This window comes from Cryptomeria japonica, chromosome 4 (assembly GCF_030272615.1).
Source record: "Cryptomeria japonica chromosome 4, Sugi_1.0, whole genome shotgun sequence".
Lineage (NCBI taxonomy): Eukaryota > Viridiplantae > Streptophyta > Pinopsida > Cupressales > Cupressaceae > Cryptomeria > Cryptomeria japonica.
The window spans coordinates 766,579,312-766,597,601 of NC_081408.1; the positions used below are offsets into that span (position 1 = coordinate 766,579,312).

Below are 18,290 nucleotides of genomic sequence, written 5' to 3' on the forward strand. Positions count from 1 at the left end.
AGGGGATTATTAAATCCTGCGAAGATAGCAGGTGGAGACCATAGATTGCAATGGGTGGCGAGGTTATCAAAACATGGAGGCCACCTTCTCTCTTATTACTCTGAGGCAATAGTTAGTGTTTTGGGGATGAATTTCAGAGAAGAGACTAAAAGAGCTCTTCAAAGTTGATGAGGAGATTTTCATTCAAATAATGGAAATTCTCCTTGGTGAATATTTCTTGGTGACTGAACATAGATATTGGACAAACATTGACATAGTATCAATGGTAGTGGCATGGGGTTAGATGTAGGCAAGAAGAAAGAAGTGGAGTGGGTGGTGAATGGATGTGTGGATGGTGATTGTCTTTTTAGTTTGTAATCAGTGCTTGGTCATGCAGTCTTGGGTGCAGGTTTTCTCCCTGCGGAGGTGGTGTAAGGTTCGGAGGAGGAGGTGCCGCAACAATTGATGCCATTTATACACTTGCTGAAGATGATGAACAAGGATGAGTGTAGGGTCGAGGCATATATTAGATGAGACTCTTTGAAGCTCTTTATGTGTGAGAATGAACATAAAATCTCAAAGGGAAAGAAGAAAGTAGGGGCCACATAGGATTTAGAGATAGGTTTTGAGCTCAAAGATGAGTGGGTTAACGGGCCACTCAAAGCTGTGAGGAAGAAGTAGATGTTTTTATTATAATTGATGTCAAAATTTATGTAGTTTTTGATAGTATAGTATATGTATTTAAAGGTATAAACTTTCAGGGTTATATCAGGTGGTTTTTTGGGTACATAGTAGAAGGTTTTAGTGGTATGCTTTGATGGGTTAAGACTGTTATTGTATTTTATTTTTAGCTTTTTTATGGAGAACTAATGAAGTTTGAACTATGTAATACATTTATATAGTAATAAATTATCAATATTACTGATTAAAAATTTTTTGTAACCATATTTAATTTTAGAACATATGTTATAATAGAATTTGATGTTCATGTTTTGTCCAAACTTGAACACTAATTTGAGGAAATTTTATAATTTTTTCATTGTTTTATATATCTATATCTATATATATATATATATATAGAGAGAGAGAGAGAGAGAGAGATGAGAGAGAGAGAGAGAGAGAGAGAGAGAGAGAGAGAGAGAGAGAGAGAGAGAGAGAGAGAGAGAGAGAGAGAGAGAGAGGAGAGAGAGAGAGAGAGAGAGAGAGAGAGAGAGAGAGAGAGAGAGAGAGAGAGAGAGAGAGAGATCTTGCACAAATATTACTATAAAACTTAATTTTTTTTATCTAAACCTGTGTTATGGTTACATATAAACTAAAAAAATTAAGTTCACATTCACAAATGGTGTATAGGTTATGGGAGAAATAAAAATACTGGCCTAAATCATAGATCTCATTCTACTTGTTATAATATTTCTTGGAAATAAATGCAAAAATTAATAAAATAATAGATCAATATGAGGGGGTGACCTTCAATAATCACAAAATAATATATGAATTTAATATTCAAAGTTATGATGATGTGAGAGGGAGTTATCTTCCTTATTTACATGGATAAATATACAGGGACACACCCCTTCATCCTAATTAAGAGAGGTTATGGTAATAACTAAAATTAATGTTACGGTTAAACTTACCACGAGTGTTTATCTTTATTATACTTAGGGATCTATCATATTAGGATCACAACATACGTTGATGTGATTCTTTGTGGGTTTTATAGAAATGAGATTAAAAGGTTTTTGTTGGATGATTAGAGCACTAAGGAAGAGCTTCTTAGTTTGAAATCTAGTAGTTGGTAAAAAAGGATGAGAAGCTTGATAGGTTGGAGGTTGACATTGTAGAGATAAGAGAAAATATTCAAAAAATTGTGATCTTTGGTAAGGCCACTATCAACAATTTTCCAACAGCATATATGTTTTAAACAAGAAAGTAAAAAATATCAAAGATTATATTTCCAATCCAAATAAAGTATATGTACAAGGGGATGCAAAGCCAAGGATGTTGACACCCTGACTATAGGAGTCATGAGCACCCATCTCCAAGCCTTACACGATTAGTGGGAGGCTACTTTGATGTTGTGTCCTTTATATTTTTTATTTTTAGTCTTACATAGTTTTTATTTCTAGTTATGTATGAGACTTCGATCTACTGTAATAATGTTGGTATTATGCCTATGCAAGGCTAATTGACGGTCACCTTCCATGATTTTTTGTTAACTTGACTATTAGAAGGTTGGGGCCATTTCAAAAACCCCCTCTTTACCTTTTATTAAAGATAAAATAATTTTTTTGATTGTAATTGAACATGTTCAAGTTCTAAACTTTTCTTGATTTATTTAATTGATTGCCAAGTTTCAAGGCATAAACATAATTTTGTGAATGTAATAAATCTAAAAAATATTGATTTGATTCATTTCTCTAATAAGCACATTAACACAATGTGATTTCATTATTAAAGTAAAATATAAGATATTTAGGTGAATTGTCTAGTTTTATCACATGTATACTAATGTCCTTTTCATATCATACGAGTACAAGTTAAGTAAATAAGATCATATATTTTTTATCTTTCATCTAGCATAACTCCTAACCCTGTAGACTAATATCCTTCATTAATTAGTTTAAATAAATTAGTTGATTAGTATTTGATTTTTAAAGGGAAAGAACAACTAAATTATTATTCAAACAATGTAGATATTTAAAAATTGTTCATAAAATAAGAAATAGAAATAAAACATCACATAAGCTTTCCAACTAAACACATAAATCAATTATAATAGAGAAAATTAGAGAAATAAACACATATAATAAAAAGTCTAAAATTATAGGTCTCTATTGGACCTAAAACTTTTTATTAAAAAAATTACTACTTGAGATGGTACACTGATAGTCAACTACCACTATAAATCTCAAGAATCTATCGCAAAACTTAGGACATGATTATAGAACTTCATTTGTTTAAAAAAATAAAATAAAAATGGAAACGAAATTGCTTCATAACTGTTAGGAAATGTTTCGCTACCCTCTTAAATTAGAAAAATATTATTGTTAGTTCTTTAAGCTACAAGAGAACCAACAAACTGGAAAATAGATTAACAATGGCTCCTATATTTTTTAAAGGCATAACTTTCACAAGAAGGTATAAAAATGCAATTAAGCTTTATTTTTTATAGAGACTAAAGCTATAGTCTTTCCCTATAACTCATTGAATCACAAATTTGATCAAAAACAACATCCAACCTTTAAATGATAATTTTTTTTTGTTTTGAAAATTAGCTCACAAATTCCTTCATTATAACAAAGTCTATAGTTTACATTCATGTATAATCTTCTTCAAATAATTTTAAAACACAATGTTACAAATCTAATTACTATCTTGTATCTATATAATCAATACATCTCTTCAATTGACAAGAATAATAATGTGTTTTATAAACTATTTCAAAGCATAATAGGAACAAAGATATGCCACTCCTTCAAGGTCTCTAACTCCAAGCTTCTACCCAACATAAGGCAAGCTACCTCCTAACCATGTGGTACCCAAAGGTCTCCCCACCTTTGGACAACTTAAAAAGATACTTTCATGCAAAGATTGTTTTCATGCACAAAGATAATCTTTTAAGACTCCCACTAAAGATAGATACGTTTAGTTAAAATATTAGAGCTCCTTTCACCATGAATCTCCACCTTAAATGATAAATATAAAAGAAAACATTAAGTATCTCAATAATTATAAACACCCATTAATGGATGCCAACAACAAAAAAATATCACCCTTTCAAGATTTCATAAATCGCTTACTAAGAATCAAGGTGAAACTACTACAATAATTTAAAAAAAAAAGTGTATGCAAATACAAAACTAATTTCTTGATAGTGGATTTATCATAAAAGATTATGTGAAGATTCACAAATTAGTAATAATAATAAAATCAACAAACCATGGTAACATGCAAGATTTATATGGAGAAACCCTTTCGAGAAAAAAAAAAACTCCACTAGAGAAAGAGGACAAGTGTGTATTAATTTTCTATGTACACGATACAATATTAACACACCACACTTTGCACTCTAACAATATTTTGAAAGCATCTCTATACCTCTAAAATATTGATACCAAACTACTATCTCATACCTTGAACATATAAGTAAAGATGAAGGCTAAAACAACAAATATTTTTTACCAAAATAATGGATTCAAAACTATTGTATCTTTAAAAAACCCCACACCCACCTTGGAGAGTACCTTTTGAGAGTAGTAAATTGAAAGAATTACTCCACATAATGAAGAGAGCTACAAGAAACTCTTCAAGTTACTCACTAACGACTGAAGCAATGTGCTCAAATAGCCATTGGTTGGTTGGCTTTTGTTTTTAAGCCCTTTTGGTTTATACTAATAAAATTTTTGTGGACACCCAAATCTGTCCACTTAATTAAATGAATACTTAGTATTTATTTGATTATTTATCCATCGATCAATAATTAATTAAATTAATATTTAATCAATTCATCTTAACCCTCTTTTCCTATTAATTAAATAAATTATTCAATTTATTTGATTTAATTCACTTCACCAAATTCAGACCATTAATTAAATAAATAAATCATATTTGTTTAATTAAATGTCCTCTCACATTTAAATATTTATTTAAATCCCCCAAAATCCCATCTCTCACATTTAAATAAATTAACATCTATTTAAATCACTTTTATCCTCCACCCACTTGCATTTCCTACAAATGCAAGTTGCACAACTATTTTAAATAAATAAATAATTTATTTAAAATCCTATTTATCCTCACCCACTTGAAACCTTTAATGGTTTCCCTTAAAGTCTTCAAACTTAATGGCTTCCTTCTAGAGTCTTCTCAAGCCTTTAATGGTTTCCCTTAAAGTCTTCAAACTTAATGGCTTTTTTCTAGAGTCTTCTTAAGCCTTTAATGGTTTCCCTCAAAGTTTTCAAACATTTAATGTTTTATCTTCCTTTTACTTATGTTTAAATAAAATCCAAAATTTGCATTCACATTTAAATAAATTAATATTTATTTAAATATCTATCCAAATGCAAATTACACCATTTAATTGAAATAAATGATTTTATTTTAATTGAAAATCTCAAAATTCCTCCCACTTGCATTCTCCTACAAAATGCACTTGCATGCCTAAATCCCTTCTAGATTCTTCTAACTCCTTCTAATTAGCCTAATCCAATCCTAATCATTGTCACATTCCTAAATAAAAGGAAGTCACTTCTCAAAAACCTCCAAAGTCTTCAATAACCATTAAAGGCTTTATGTCTTCAAATGGTTAACCTCTAAAGTCTTCCAAACCATTAAAGGCTCTTACATAACCATTTATGATTAACTCACCTTTTACCTTTGGTTAGAGACTTTCCTCTAACTTAACCATCCTTTTGACTCATGGGTCTCTTCAAAGCATTTATTTCTTTGACTAAGGTAACCATTTAACCCTTGCACATTCATTTATCCTTTGGATAAAAGGAATATCCATTAACCTAACCCTAACCCAGCCCCCTAGGGTAACCATCATGTCCCCTCAAGCATTTAATGCTCCTTATCTCTACTCTCAAGCCTCCTTATGGTGACACTTCCCAACATGGGATTGGATTGAAAGTCTCACATGGATTGAATATCTTTCAATCCTAACCCTTGTTAAGATTTCTTAATCTTAACCTTTCATTTCCCCATTTATTCTATAAATAGAACCCTTATCCTCAATCAAAGGAGGAAGCATTAGAGTATTGTTACTATACTGGTATTAGCATAAAGGTTTCTCATAGCATCACTATTTACACTTGCATAGCATTTGTTTATCATATCCAACCATCTTGAATCTCCATATGGCATCCATAGCTAGTGCTAAATGCTGAGAGCTACACTCATTTGGGACTTGGAGAGGGGAGAAACAAGGGAGAAGCATCAAAAGGCATCATGGAAGCATCTTAGGGAGGCTCTTCTCCTTTCTTTTGTTTTGTTAAACTTCTTTCATGCTTTTTGAAATCTCTTTTGACATGCTTGGAATGGTTTTTAGTTCTTTGTTTTGGTTTTATGGTTGAAACCAACTTATTAACATTAAACTTTGTTGTTGCCTTGTCCCCATTTCCAGAACATCAATTTTATATTTCATTACTATTATCTTGTTAAGACTTTTATGCTATTTTTTGATATGTTGTATGTATGTTGCTTGTTAGTGTGCTGTAAGTTGTTAATGCTACTCATGGGGTATTAGAGTAAATGGTTAGCACCCTTGTTTTGTTGCTTCTTATATAAAAAATAATTACTTCAGATGGATTTTACTCACATCCCCATCCCTCTCACGATTGCATATGACAACTAATACCAATATTTTAGGAGAATCTAAATTATAAATTATTTTTTAATTACACCTTAGGCATCCAAGTGCACCTTCTAACACTTTGGGAGACACACACACACAAGATTTGCAAAGTTAATGACACCTTTACCCCAACAATACCTTTAGTTCTTATCCCTTCACACATATCAAGAGAACTCATAAATGAGAGAGAAAGTACACTACAAGCCTCCTACAAGCTATGAACTCCTAAACATGTCGAGTATATCAGTCTCTCATGGGAGACTATTATCAAGGTCAATGAAGTATATCTACATACAAACAATCACCAACATACATGTATCATGACGTTCTCTTATCCTTTTGACACAAACTTGTAAATAGATAAAATTCTTCCTTTTCCACAACTAAATATATTCAAAATTCTTCATATAAAACTTTATTAAAATGAATCTTTTGTGCTCATACTCTTGATTTATGGCACTCACTATTCACCTCTTTGCTTATTTTATTCCCTCAAGTGTGGTCTTGAAAAGCAACTCTCCTTGGTGCTTCTCTCTCCTTTGATATTATATCCTACACCTGCAGACAACTGATTATCAATTTTTTTTGGAAGCTCTGCTATCTTGCTGTCTTTTCTAACACCATAATTCCCCTTCGAATAGAAACTCAAATGATCTGTGCTAATTTGTCTCTCCAAATTTTGAATTTGCAAATAGCCCAATCTAGCCTTTTACTTGATGAGAAAAGACATGACCTCCCTTTACAACTACATGCAAAAACTGAAGGTAATGGAGTATCAAACACATCATAAACATTGGTTATCACTCTTTTAGATTGATAGCTAGTCTGAGAAAATAGATGCAGCGCTGGATCTATCAAGGCCAAGAGCCACTTTCTACTAAATGACACAAAGTTGCTCATGAATCTCTATGTTTGTAATATCACTACAACTACATTTTGCTGCTACAATTGATTGCATTTTTTTCTATAGTTGTTAGTATGTTTCTTTGTAATTTGTATTTTTTCTGCCTCTTTCAATTTAAAAAAAAAATGTTTAAACACAAGGAAAGGAATGATAGAAATACTATTTTAACACACTCCTTTTTATCTTTTACATAAGTTTTTGGTGGTTGACTTAGGTGAACATATCCTTTTGAGATAGAAGTAACAATCTTTCAAATGTATTTCTAAATATTGCTATTCAAATATAAAAAAAGATAGAAAAAGCATATATGAACTAAGCAAATAGAAGAGTATGGTTACACATTGTGTAAAGTTATACATGAACATATAGGATGAATTTGTGATTTCAAACTAGACACGAACCTATAAACTTAACCCTAAACATAACACATAATTAATAGATGATTCAACAAATATCATTAATAAAATATCATTTTTTGAGCTCAAAGCACTTTCATTTTAATGTCTATAATACATTCACATATCATCTATAGACTTAAAACTAAGTGCTCAACCTTGTCTACAATACATTCACATATCATGTATAGACTTAAAACTAAGTTCCCAACCTTTCTTTACCTTTAATTTTTAATTATGACTCCCACCACCATCATTATCAAATTAATGGTTACATACATGCATCTTATTATTAAATTAGCACTTATTATAGTTAAGGAAAGCTTATCTTGCTTTTGTAGATATTAAGGTATATGGTATTTTTAATATCAAAACTTTTGAATTTTTTTTTTCGTAAACTTCTTAAATTTAAATATCTTATTTCACTAAACTAAAAGTCCTCCTCCTTTTCATAATATTCAACACTTTAACAAAAATAAATTATGTTATGATGGACCAGAAGTTCAAATATTTTAAAAATTTCAACTCCCACTTATTATAGTGGGAATTATTTACCCAACTAAACAAAATGAATGGAGGCCACCTAATTGAGGTACTATCCCATGTTAGTCCCAGGGACGGTCCAGATTCATTCCAAGCAGTTTGGAATTAAAAAAAATGTTCATCAATGGAAGTTGCCAACCGGTAGATGACAGATGTCCCAGAAGTCATCCACCCAATAAATAAGCGAAGCCCAAGAAAGAAATTTGTCCTGTTGAAAATTATATCAACATAGGACCAAAAGATTCCGCACACACTTAAGAAAATAAGACTGTAAAGATACCTGAAGACACATTAATTGCACACTTTGTCTCCCTCTGAGCCTGCAAAAAAGTGTTTCACCCACCAAAAAGATTGAGTGATGACACTTGTGAATCCTATTACACTCTCTGCAACTCATAACAGCCATGGCTATTAATTATGGTCTTCACTCCCATACGGATCTGTATTCTATATAATAATATATTTACGTATGTTTGCAGGCCCCAGGCGATTCACGGGCTGCTTGGCTGCCACCTTTTGGACGTACGCAGTGAAGTGCGCGCCCATGCAAAGATCAGAGTTTTTAATGTCTCTCTGCGCAATTTTGACTCAGGAAAAGTCCAAAACGAGGGGCTTTTAAAGCGACTGCGGCGTGCAGGACGATGAGAAGCGACCAAAAAGTCTCATCAGAGAGTCCAAATGCTGGAGCGCCAAAAGGGGTTTGATGATATATACAGTAACGGTACGAGCATATATACAGAGGGTTGGGAGGATATATACACTGTACGAGCACGCCCACTCCAATCCGGTAGATTTACTTGAGTGTCTTGAGAAATATGGCTGTGTTTGGTGACTTTTTCTGTTTATGCAATTGCATGATCGATTGATGTACGACGACACTGCCCACTAAGTCACTGTGCCCGGTGACTTTTTGCTCAGATCTTTTTCTGTTTGGAGGATGCTGTTTTCCAATGCGCTGAAAATTGTGTCTTTTTAGTGCCAATGATATATTTTGGTCATCAGCCTTCCTTGCTCGTTCGTCTGTCTGTAGCTTCTGTTTCTTGTTCTTTTGAAGACCCTCTTTCTTCGTCTGTAGCAACTGTATTTAGACCTTCGGAAGGCCTTCTTTCTTCGTCTGTAGCATCTGTATCTTGTTCTTTTTAAGGCCATTGTTCTTCGTCTGTCTAGTTCTTCTGAAAGCCCTCTTTCTTCGTCTGTAGCATCTGTATCTGGCTATTTTGATTTGAAGGCACTCTGTCTTCGTCTGTAGCATCTGTATCTAGCCCCCCTTTGAAGGCCATATATTTTCGTCCGTAGCATCTGTATCTGGCTATTTTGATTTGAAGTGGACATTTTTCTTCGTCTGTAGCATCTGTATCTGGCTACTTTCAAGATGGCTGTGGAGATTTAGAAATAGATTTTAAAAAAAGGAGGAGTTTTGAAAAGAAAAATAATGGGGAAAAACGGCGTTGGAGGCGTTTTATTTGCTGCGGTGCTGCTGTTTTCGTTTAGGTTTTGTGACGCCGGGAAGAGTGAGGTGGAAAGCTTGATGGAGTTCAGGAGGTATATCGGCGACCCTGGTGGTTTTCTGGCGACTTGGAAGTCGTCGGACGGGAGCCCTTGTGCGTGGAAGGGCATCAAATGCACCGTCGACGGCGCCGTGAGCATGGTCGATTTAGAGGGCATGAATTTGACGGGCAGTTTCTCGGCGGACATCTGTGGTTTGTTGAACCTGACTGAGCTTAACCTTGGGGCCAACAATTTTAACCAGACGATGCCGCTCGAAATAAGCCGGTGCCAGAGCTTGACGACGCTTAACCTGAGCGGCAACTATATCTGGGGGACGGTGCCAGAGCAGATTTCCGACCTGGAATCGCTGCAGGTTTTAGACCTCGGCGGGCTGTGTTTAGAAGGCCGGATACCGGTTGCGCTGGTGGGGATGAGAGGGCTCAGGGTTTTGAACCTTGCCGGTAACTGGTTTAGCGGTCCTGTGCCGTCGGAACTCGGGAACCTGACGGAGCTTCAGGTGCTGGATCTGTCGGGGAATGATCGGCTCGGCCCCGGTTCGATCCCCGTTGAGATCGGACAGCTTGCAAAATTAGAGGAGCTGCATTTGTCCATGGCGGCGTTCACGGGTCGAATCCCCAGCGAGCTAGGAATGTTAAAGTTGCTGAGGGTGCTGGACCTGTCGCAGAATAATTTAAGTGGCTCCATTCCGAGCGAGCTCATGGGGCTGCAGCGTCTGCATTACTTGCGTCTGGATCATAACGCGTTGAGCGGGGAGATACCAGCTTCCATATCGAATCTGAGCGCGCTCAGAGTGCTGGATTTGGGGAAAAATGAGCTGAGCGGCCAGATTCCTCACGATATTTCAGAGCTCTATGACCTCGAGGTTCTGGCGCTCTACATGAACCAGCTCGCGGGCCCTTTACCACCAGGTACTACTTCTACGTTGTATATAACTGTGTATTTTTGCCTTTTTAAAGCATGCCCCACTGTTTTGGTAGGTATTGTTTTCGGTCCAGGGTTTTCATGTCCAGTCTTTGCCTGTTTTTCTGCTAGTCAAATCCCAATGATTCCCAAATCGCTAAAATCCGTATGAAAATATTCGAGGTTTTCTTAGAATGTTTCAAAAATTAACAAATTATTTATTTGTATTTGTATTAATTGTCAAGATCACTAAGATTTGTGTTTGTCCAGCGATCCTTGTTCCGTTGGTAAAATTGAATGGTGTAAAGAGGGTCCACTAAATATCAAGTCTTCTACAGTTGTTCTAATACGATGAAGGTGGCCAAGACCTTAGTATTTTCAAGGCCTATTAACGTCTACTGTTCAAGTCAACGCTTATATGATGATTCCTATTCGAGAGAATACTGTACCAATCTGATCATATTTTATGGTAGCACCATTTCTCCTTCTCTGTGATCTTACATGGATCTTGTTTGTTTCTGTTACCTTGCTTCTTTACAGCCCAGGACAATCGAGGAATAATTTTTTATTTAGTATTATCTTCAGCGGAGACTCCGAAGGCTCTTTTATTCCGAACACTTATTCTGATAAAGGCCCATTAGTTTTCTTAAAAGGAGCACACCTAATATCCTAGAGGTTATCTTTTTGTAATTTAGTCGGGTCTAACTAGCTGTTGAACCCATCATGGAAAAAACCTCTGAAATTTTTATAAAAATCTTATGAAAGTTGTGTTGGTGGTTGTAGTTTCAATCGAGAACAATGATATGTTTCTTGATTATGTCATATTCCAAAGTTCAAGATAAACCGGGTCTCCCTTACTTGTACCAGTGCAGCTAAAATACAATTTCTGGCCTAGATTTATTCTCCCTCATAACGATCTAATCTGCTTTATAAAGGTCGAGATGCTGATATCTATATAAAAATAGAAATGCCGATATCTATATGATCCAGTTGTTTTGAAAACAAATTTATGTTTCCTATTTTTTTGAAATTTCATTTTGATTTTGCTACTGCATTTGATTTTTTTAGTAGAACTTGCAACTAACAAAACTTTTCTATGCACGCAGGTATTGTGAATCTTAAAAAACTCTTGGTAGTGTTGATTCACACGAATATGCTGACAGGCACACTTCCTCCAGAGCTTGGGCTCAATGCTAGCTTCACCTCCTTTGAAATCTCGCTTAACAATATCCGGGGTCCAATTCCCCCGAATCTCTGTCACGGAGGTCAGCTACAGAACTTGAGTCTTCACACCAACCATTTTTCAGGGCCAATTCCCCAGTCATTTAGCCAATGCCACAGTCTCGTCAGGCTCACTCTGCAAAACAATGAACTTTCTGGAGACTTCCCCAATGGTCTCTGGTCAGCTCCCAATATGACCATCATTAGACTGGAAAACAACAGAATCTCTGGCACCATTACTCCTGAAATTAGTCAGGCCTCACAGCTAGCTCAGATTCAGATCGATAACAATCAATTTAGAGGCACCTTCCCTCCTGAATTAAGCCAGCTTCAGAGCTTGTACAAGCTCTCGGCTTCCCAGAACCTTTTCACAGGCAACTTCCCCCCAACGATATGCAATTGCCCTGTTTTGAGTATCATCAATGTTTCACAGAATTTATTGTCAGGCAAACTTGCGGAATTCAGTAGTTGCAAGAAGTTGGTATCGATTTCTTTTGCGGAGAACAACCTTGAGGGCGAAATTCCCCCTTCTCTAGGGACCCTTCCTGTGCTTACATACCTTGATTTGTCAACCAACAAGCTCACGGGCAATATCCCTTCCCAGCTGGCAAATCTCAAGCTTGTATTGCTCAATCTCTCTTTCAATAGGCTATCAGGCAGGGTCCCCGCTTCTCTGATTTCAAGTTTGCCCGCATCATACTTAGAAGGAAACCCCGGCCTCTGTGGAACAGGACTGTCCAAGCCCTGCACCTCAAAGTACTTAGATCAATCTGGGCACAATCACAAGCACCCTGTCATTCTGATATGGACCCTTATCACTGTATTTTTGGCCGCTGGAATCATATTTGTCTTGGGGTTGATTCTCATACACAGATCCTGGAATAGACTTGGGTACAATCCTGGAAAGCCAACATGGAATACTGCATCGTTTTGCCACTTGGGGTGTGATGAAGACGAGATTGTCTCAAAGCTAGACGAGAAGAATGTTGTGGGAAGTGGAGGTTCTGGCAAGGTCTACAAGGTTATATTGCCTGGTGGCGAGCCTGTGGCAGTAAAGAGGCTATGGAAAGCAGGCAAGGTAGGGGGAGGAAGACAGGCTGGTATCCTCAAGACTGAGATTGAGACGCTAGGCAAGGTTTGCCACAGGAACATTGTGAAATTGCTTTGTTGCAGCTCCAGTGAAGAAACAAGTATTCTAGTGTATGAATTTGTGCCAAACGGTAGCTTGGCTGATGTTCTGCATTCTTCTTCAGATGTTGTTTTGGATTGGCCTCTACGGTTTAAAATTGCCATGGGAACAGCCCAGGGGTTGGCCTACCTGCATCATGATTATGAGCCACAGGTCCTTCACAGGGATATCAAGTCAAACAATATACTTTTAGATTCCAACTATGAACCGAAGCTTGCTGACTTTGGCCTCGGAAAGATATTGGGAGAGACTACACATCATCATTCCATGTCTTCAGTTGTGGGGTCTTACGGATACATTGCTCCTGGTATGCTGCTATACCTAACATGAAAACGCCATTTTCTATTTTAAATGCTTTGACACATTTTAAAATTGGTTTTGTTTTATGGTATTCGTCTTATGAAAAGTCCCGAAATTTTTAGTGTTGCTTCACAATCCTATATTTTGAAATTCATTAAAACCTTTTGGTCTTAAAGCATGAAATGTACAAGCTTTAGAGGACGGTCACTACTCTTTGTAAGGGATTGGGTACAGTCAACTCTTTAAAACATAATTCAAGTCTACCGTTTTGAGCTTGTTCATTTTTTCCTAAAGTCTATATACAGACTGTATATATATACTTTAGGGACATGAAACATGCAAACCCACATTTAGAAGACTATTGAAAATGCTCGTTCAATTACAATGGAGTTTGCTAAAGATGTGCATTTATATTTACTTTCATTTCTAATGAGTAGTTTTCATCTTTTAAACTTGTTGAAGCTTCGGATGTTTTGTCAGATTGAGTTGTACTTCAATCTTTGGCTTTCCTTGAGAAGCTTTGAGCTGTATTCTTGTTTCACCAATTCTGTGCTTTGGATGTTTTATTATACTCTACGAAAAACAGTCTTGAAGATTTACAAGGATTGTTATGTTTTCCTAACTCTCGTTTCCTTTTCTTGTGTTTTCTTTTTGTGGAATTGCAGAGTACACCTATTCTGCTAAAGTAGATGAGAAAAGTGACGTGTACAGCTTTGGAGTGGTGCTGCTGGAGCTGATAACAGGAAAAAAGGCAGTGGAGGTGGATCATGGAGATTTGATTGATGTAGTGAAGTGGGTCCGAGGAAAGGTCAATACGAAAGATGGTATCTGGAAAGTTCTGGATCCAAAGATTAGAGAGAGATCAGAGCATGAGATGATGGCTGCACTGAGAATTGCTCTCCTGTGCACCAGTGTACTTCCTCAGCGGCGGCCTTCAATGCAAGACGTTGTTGAAATGCTCCAGCTTGTGAAGTCTGCTGGTTCATCAAACCCTGTAATTAAGTTACCAGACAATATTTCTGATTCTTCGCTACTCCCTTAATTGTCCAGCTAAACTTCAAGATTTCTCTTATTTCTCTTTCATTCATAATGACAGAGGACTGTAAAATGGATGACCAAGTAGCTTCTCTTTACTAGTCAATTTAAATCATATAATATCCTTTATCTCGAAATCTGTTTTTCTTATGGCAACTGATCCCAACCCCTTGGCATAGTGCATTCCGCTGGATGGAATGCATCAGCTTGTGTATAAGCCCGAGGTTCTTGTTGAAGATGTAATTCAACAGATGAGGCATTTGATTATTTGTGTATTTCATTGTATTTTCATTTTGTTTATGAATATTTTTCTGTATTGAAAAATTAGAATTCATGGTATCACTTGTATGCTGTTCCCTTTTCAAGTCTGCGTTCTTTGATGTTTGATTAATGGAATTGAATTTTATTTGAAAAGGGGAGAAGCTTGACTCTTATACAGAGAGTAGAGATTGAGTTTGAATACTTAAGAATGTTCTGCTGTTAAAGGACAGTATTCTAGTCAATAGAGAGATCCTTTGAAAGAGAACCCTTATAATTAAAAGATATAAGTCCCATCTTATAAACTTGTAAAATAGAGCAGGGTGGCATGTGAGCTAAGTGGCAAAACATAATCACGATGGGCATAGCCAAAAAAAACAATTCCAATTCATGGCCACGCCTTCTTAGATTAGCTACTCTTGCCTTTTCCTAGTTCTTGAGAGTAAGTGGATCAGATCTTCTTTTTTGGAACTCAGTTGACTGTTAAGAGCCAAGATACAGATATGTATTTCTCGTAGTTTCTTGAGCTATTAACTTGAGCAAAAAAAAATTTCCCAAAAGCTTTATATAAAGGTATGAAGTTCTTGCATTTGCTTCCACCATGAACTGAACAAAAATAAAATTTTTTCTGCAAACAAATGATTAAATATAAATGTCCGCAATGATCAAAGTACTTCAACGGGACTATTAAGATACAGCTAGCTTAGGATATATTAGAGAGCATTCAATGCTTCTCCATTGAGCTACTAAAGAAGACAGACACACATTTAGACTTCCAAAATAGCTAGGAAAAATAGTACAACCCTTTGTTTATCATTCTCAAGTATCAGAAACATCAGACAGACTATCAATTTGAAGAATGCCTTGAGACAATTTTAAAATATCGTTTGAAGAATGACGAGGTTTAAATTCTGGCGTAGTTGGTGTTGTGCTGTTTCCCATCTCTTAAGTTGTGGAGCCATCGATGGAGCTGATGAAACTAGTAAGCTGAATCTAGTGAGTAGTTGTATCTCATGTGCGTAAGAGTTGTTACCCAGTTTCTATTGGCTCGAAGGTTCTTTGGTAGGATTGTAGCAGTTGTTAATCTTGATGCTTCTCCAAGACTGCTATGGTAATGTCTTCTTCATCATCATTTATATATATGGAATTTGTCCATTGATTGTACTATTAATATGCATATAAATTGTATAAAAATTATAAAATATTCAAATTATCAATTTTCAATTACAAAATGACAAGCAGTGGAGATATGGTATTGCTCTGATTCAAGATTTGCTAACATTACATCAAAATCAGTGGAAGTCTTAGTCACAAACACTACGAGGGATTTTGCTTCATCCAATAGAACCCTAAACAATCACTTGTATCTCCTTTTCATCAACTTATGTGGCATCTTTAGAATCATGATTTTAATGTATTGTTGGAGTTTGATTATGCTCGTGACTTTGTTGATCTTGTAATCACAAAGATATAATGCACAACCACCAACTTTTTCAATTGTTGATAGTGAGTCTATTCTTTTTTGATTGACCATATCAAGTTGTAGAGCTAATAATTAGTCAAAATATCTGATATATTGTTAGCCATATAATACCTATTATATGGGTGATATCTAATAAAGTATGGTCTTTTATATGATAAATTTATGATTTGTTTACATGTCAACCTGAGTAGGTATAACAACTAGTTTCAGCAAATTACATTTCTCAAGTGCACATACCTTTTGTTTTGGCTTGCTATGAATCATAGAATATAGCTAATACAATGGAGCTATAAAGATATTGCAATACAAAGAAGAAGATAATTTCCTTGATAAAAACATTTCTCAAGTGCACATACCTTTTGTTTTGGCTTGCTATGAATCATAGAATATAGCTAATACAATGGAGCTATAAAGATATTGCAATACAAAGAAGAAGATAATTTCCTTGATCTTTATCAAGGAAATTAGTAAGGGATGATATTTCTACAAATAAGTGTTATAAATTTCTTTGTTTATTCAAGGATTGACTCGCTTAGTGATATGTGTGAGCGATCTTTTGTATATATGTTCTTTAGATAATTATTCAGACGACAACCACCCAGATAAGGTGTATTATACCTAAAATAGTTAGAGATTTGGTCAATGCATGAAATTCATAAAAATGCAAAAACCAACCATTTTGGTGGGTATAAAATGAATATTAAGTATTTGCCTTTTTCACATACTATTAAATGATGCAACTACTATTATTGTATTAAGACTTATTTTTTAGTATTGCACCCAAACTCTATCGTTATATAATCTCTCCATAACACTCAAAACTTGGTAAGAGGATGTGGTTAATCTACTTAACAAATATAATGAGCTACACAATTTTATACAACTTGGTCATTTGATATCTAATAAAAAATCTTATGATGAATTTAAATTTCAAGATATGTGATACACATCACCCCATTTGCAATGATTTGAAGTGGCTTGATTGTTGGCATTATAATATCATGATCATGTTGGCTAAGTATCAACTCATACCCTAGATAATCATCAATGCGGTCAAATTGTCATTGAAAATTTGTTGATGTTTACATAGACACCTAAAAATGTCCTCAATTCAACCAATATTATTTATTTATTTAATTAATTCATTAGCTTTTTCTTTTCTAAATTAAATAAATATTATTAATTGTTTTATTATTTCTAACTACACTTTTTTCCTCTATTAATTATATAAATGCTTGTATTTATTTAACTAATTCATCATCCTCTTCTCTCTAAATTCTAGTCCTCCAATTAGTTCGCATGGTTTATAATCTAAATACATAGTCATGTGACAAGTTTTTAATTCCTTTTCATTCACTTTGTCCTTTCTCTCATGTTTACATTCATTGAACCAAAAAATCAACCCACCTCTTGATCTCATCTCTTTATTCAAATGATCTCATCTTCTTCACTCTCTTCCACCTCTTAATCCCATCGTCATTCTCATTTGTACCTCTCAATCTCATCATCCGTCTCATTTGCACCTCTTAATCCTATCCGTTCTCCTTTAACCACTTAATCATGGCCGTTCATATTTTAACTTCTTAATCTAAGCCCTTAATTCTCTTGGAGAGTTCTATAAAAAGGGGTTTATTTTTCTCATTTTCACATCTACAACTAGTGTCTACATCCATTATGCTAAAATTTGATTAGAACTACCATCATTGGTTTTATTATCATCATTTTGTTTGCATCATCAATCAACCACCCTCCATTTCTTTATGCCATCTTGTGCTAGTGCTTAATGCCAAGAGCAAATAATCTTATTCACAAGATATTAAAGGATAGGGGAACAAAGGATTCAAGCTTATCATGTATGTGAGGTATAATCTTTGTTAATTTTTGTTTACATTGCATGATTTAGGGCTCCATTGGTGTTGTTTCTAGGAGATTGCAAGATGGAGATCAATGGTGTAGGATCATTTAGTCCTCATAATGCATGAGAGGTTGCCAAGTGACAATATGGGAAAGGTGGTGATTGGAGGAGTACACTTGGTGTTGGAACAATTTCTCATAAAATTACAAATTTAGCTCATAAACTTGCAAGAACTAACTCAAAATTGAGTTCTAAGTATGTTTATGTAGTCTACAATCATCTCCTAAAACTTTGCAACATGTTCAATAAATAGAGGAAGGCATGTGTCTTGCCTTGTTGGTTGTAGGTGTCCCTAGATGCTTTA

At 35.1% G+C, this 18,290-nt stretch overlaps 1 protein-coding gene across 1 annotated transcript; it reads left to right on the forward strand.

Moving 5' to 3' along the window:
• The first annotated feature begins 8,555 nt into the window (after positions 1-8,555).
• LOC131041649 (receptor-like protein kinase HSL1) lies at positions 8,556-14,669 on the forward strand. The gene is made up of 3 exons (XM_057974806.2): positions 8,556-10,593; positions 11,692-13,302; positions 13,961-14,669. Exons 1-3 carry the CDS (start codon positions 9,609-9,611, stop codon positions 14,335-14,337), a joined length of 2,973 nt encoding a protein of 990 aa, XP_057830789.2. The 5' UTR covers positions 8,556-9,608; the 3' UTR covers positions 14,338-14,669.
• The last annotated feature ends 3,621 nt before the right edge of the window (positions 14,670-18,290 follow it).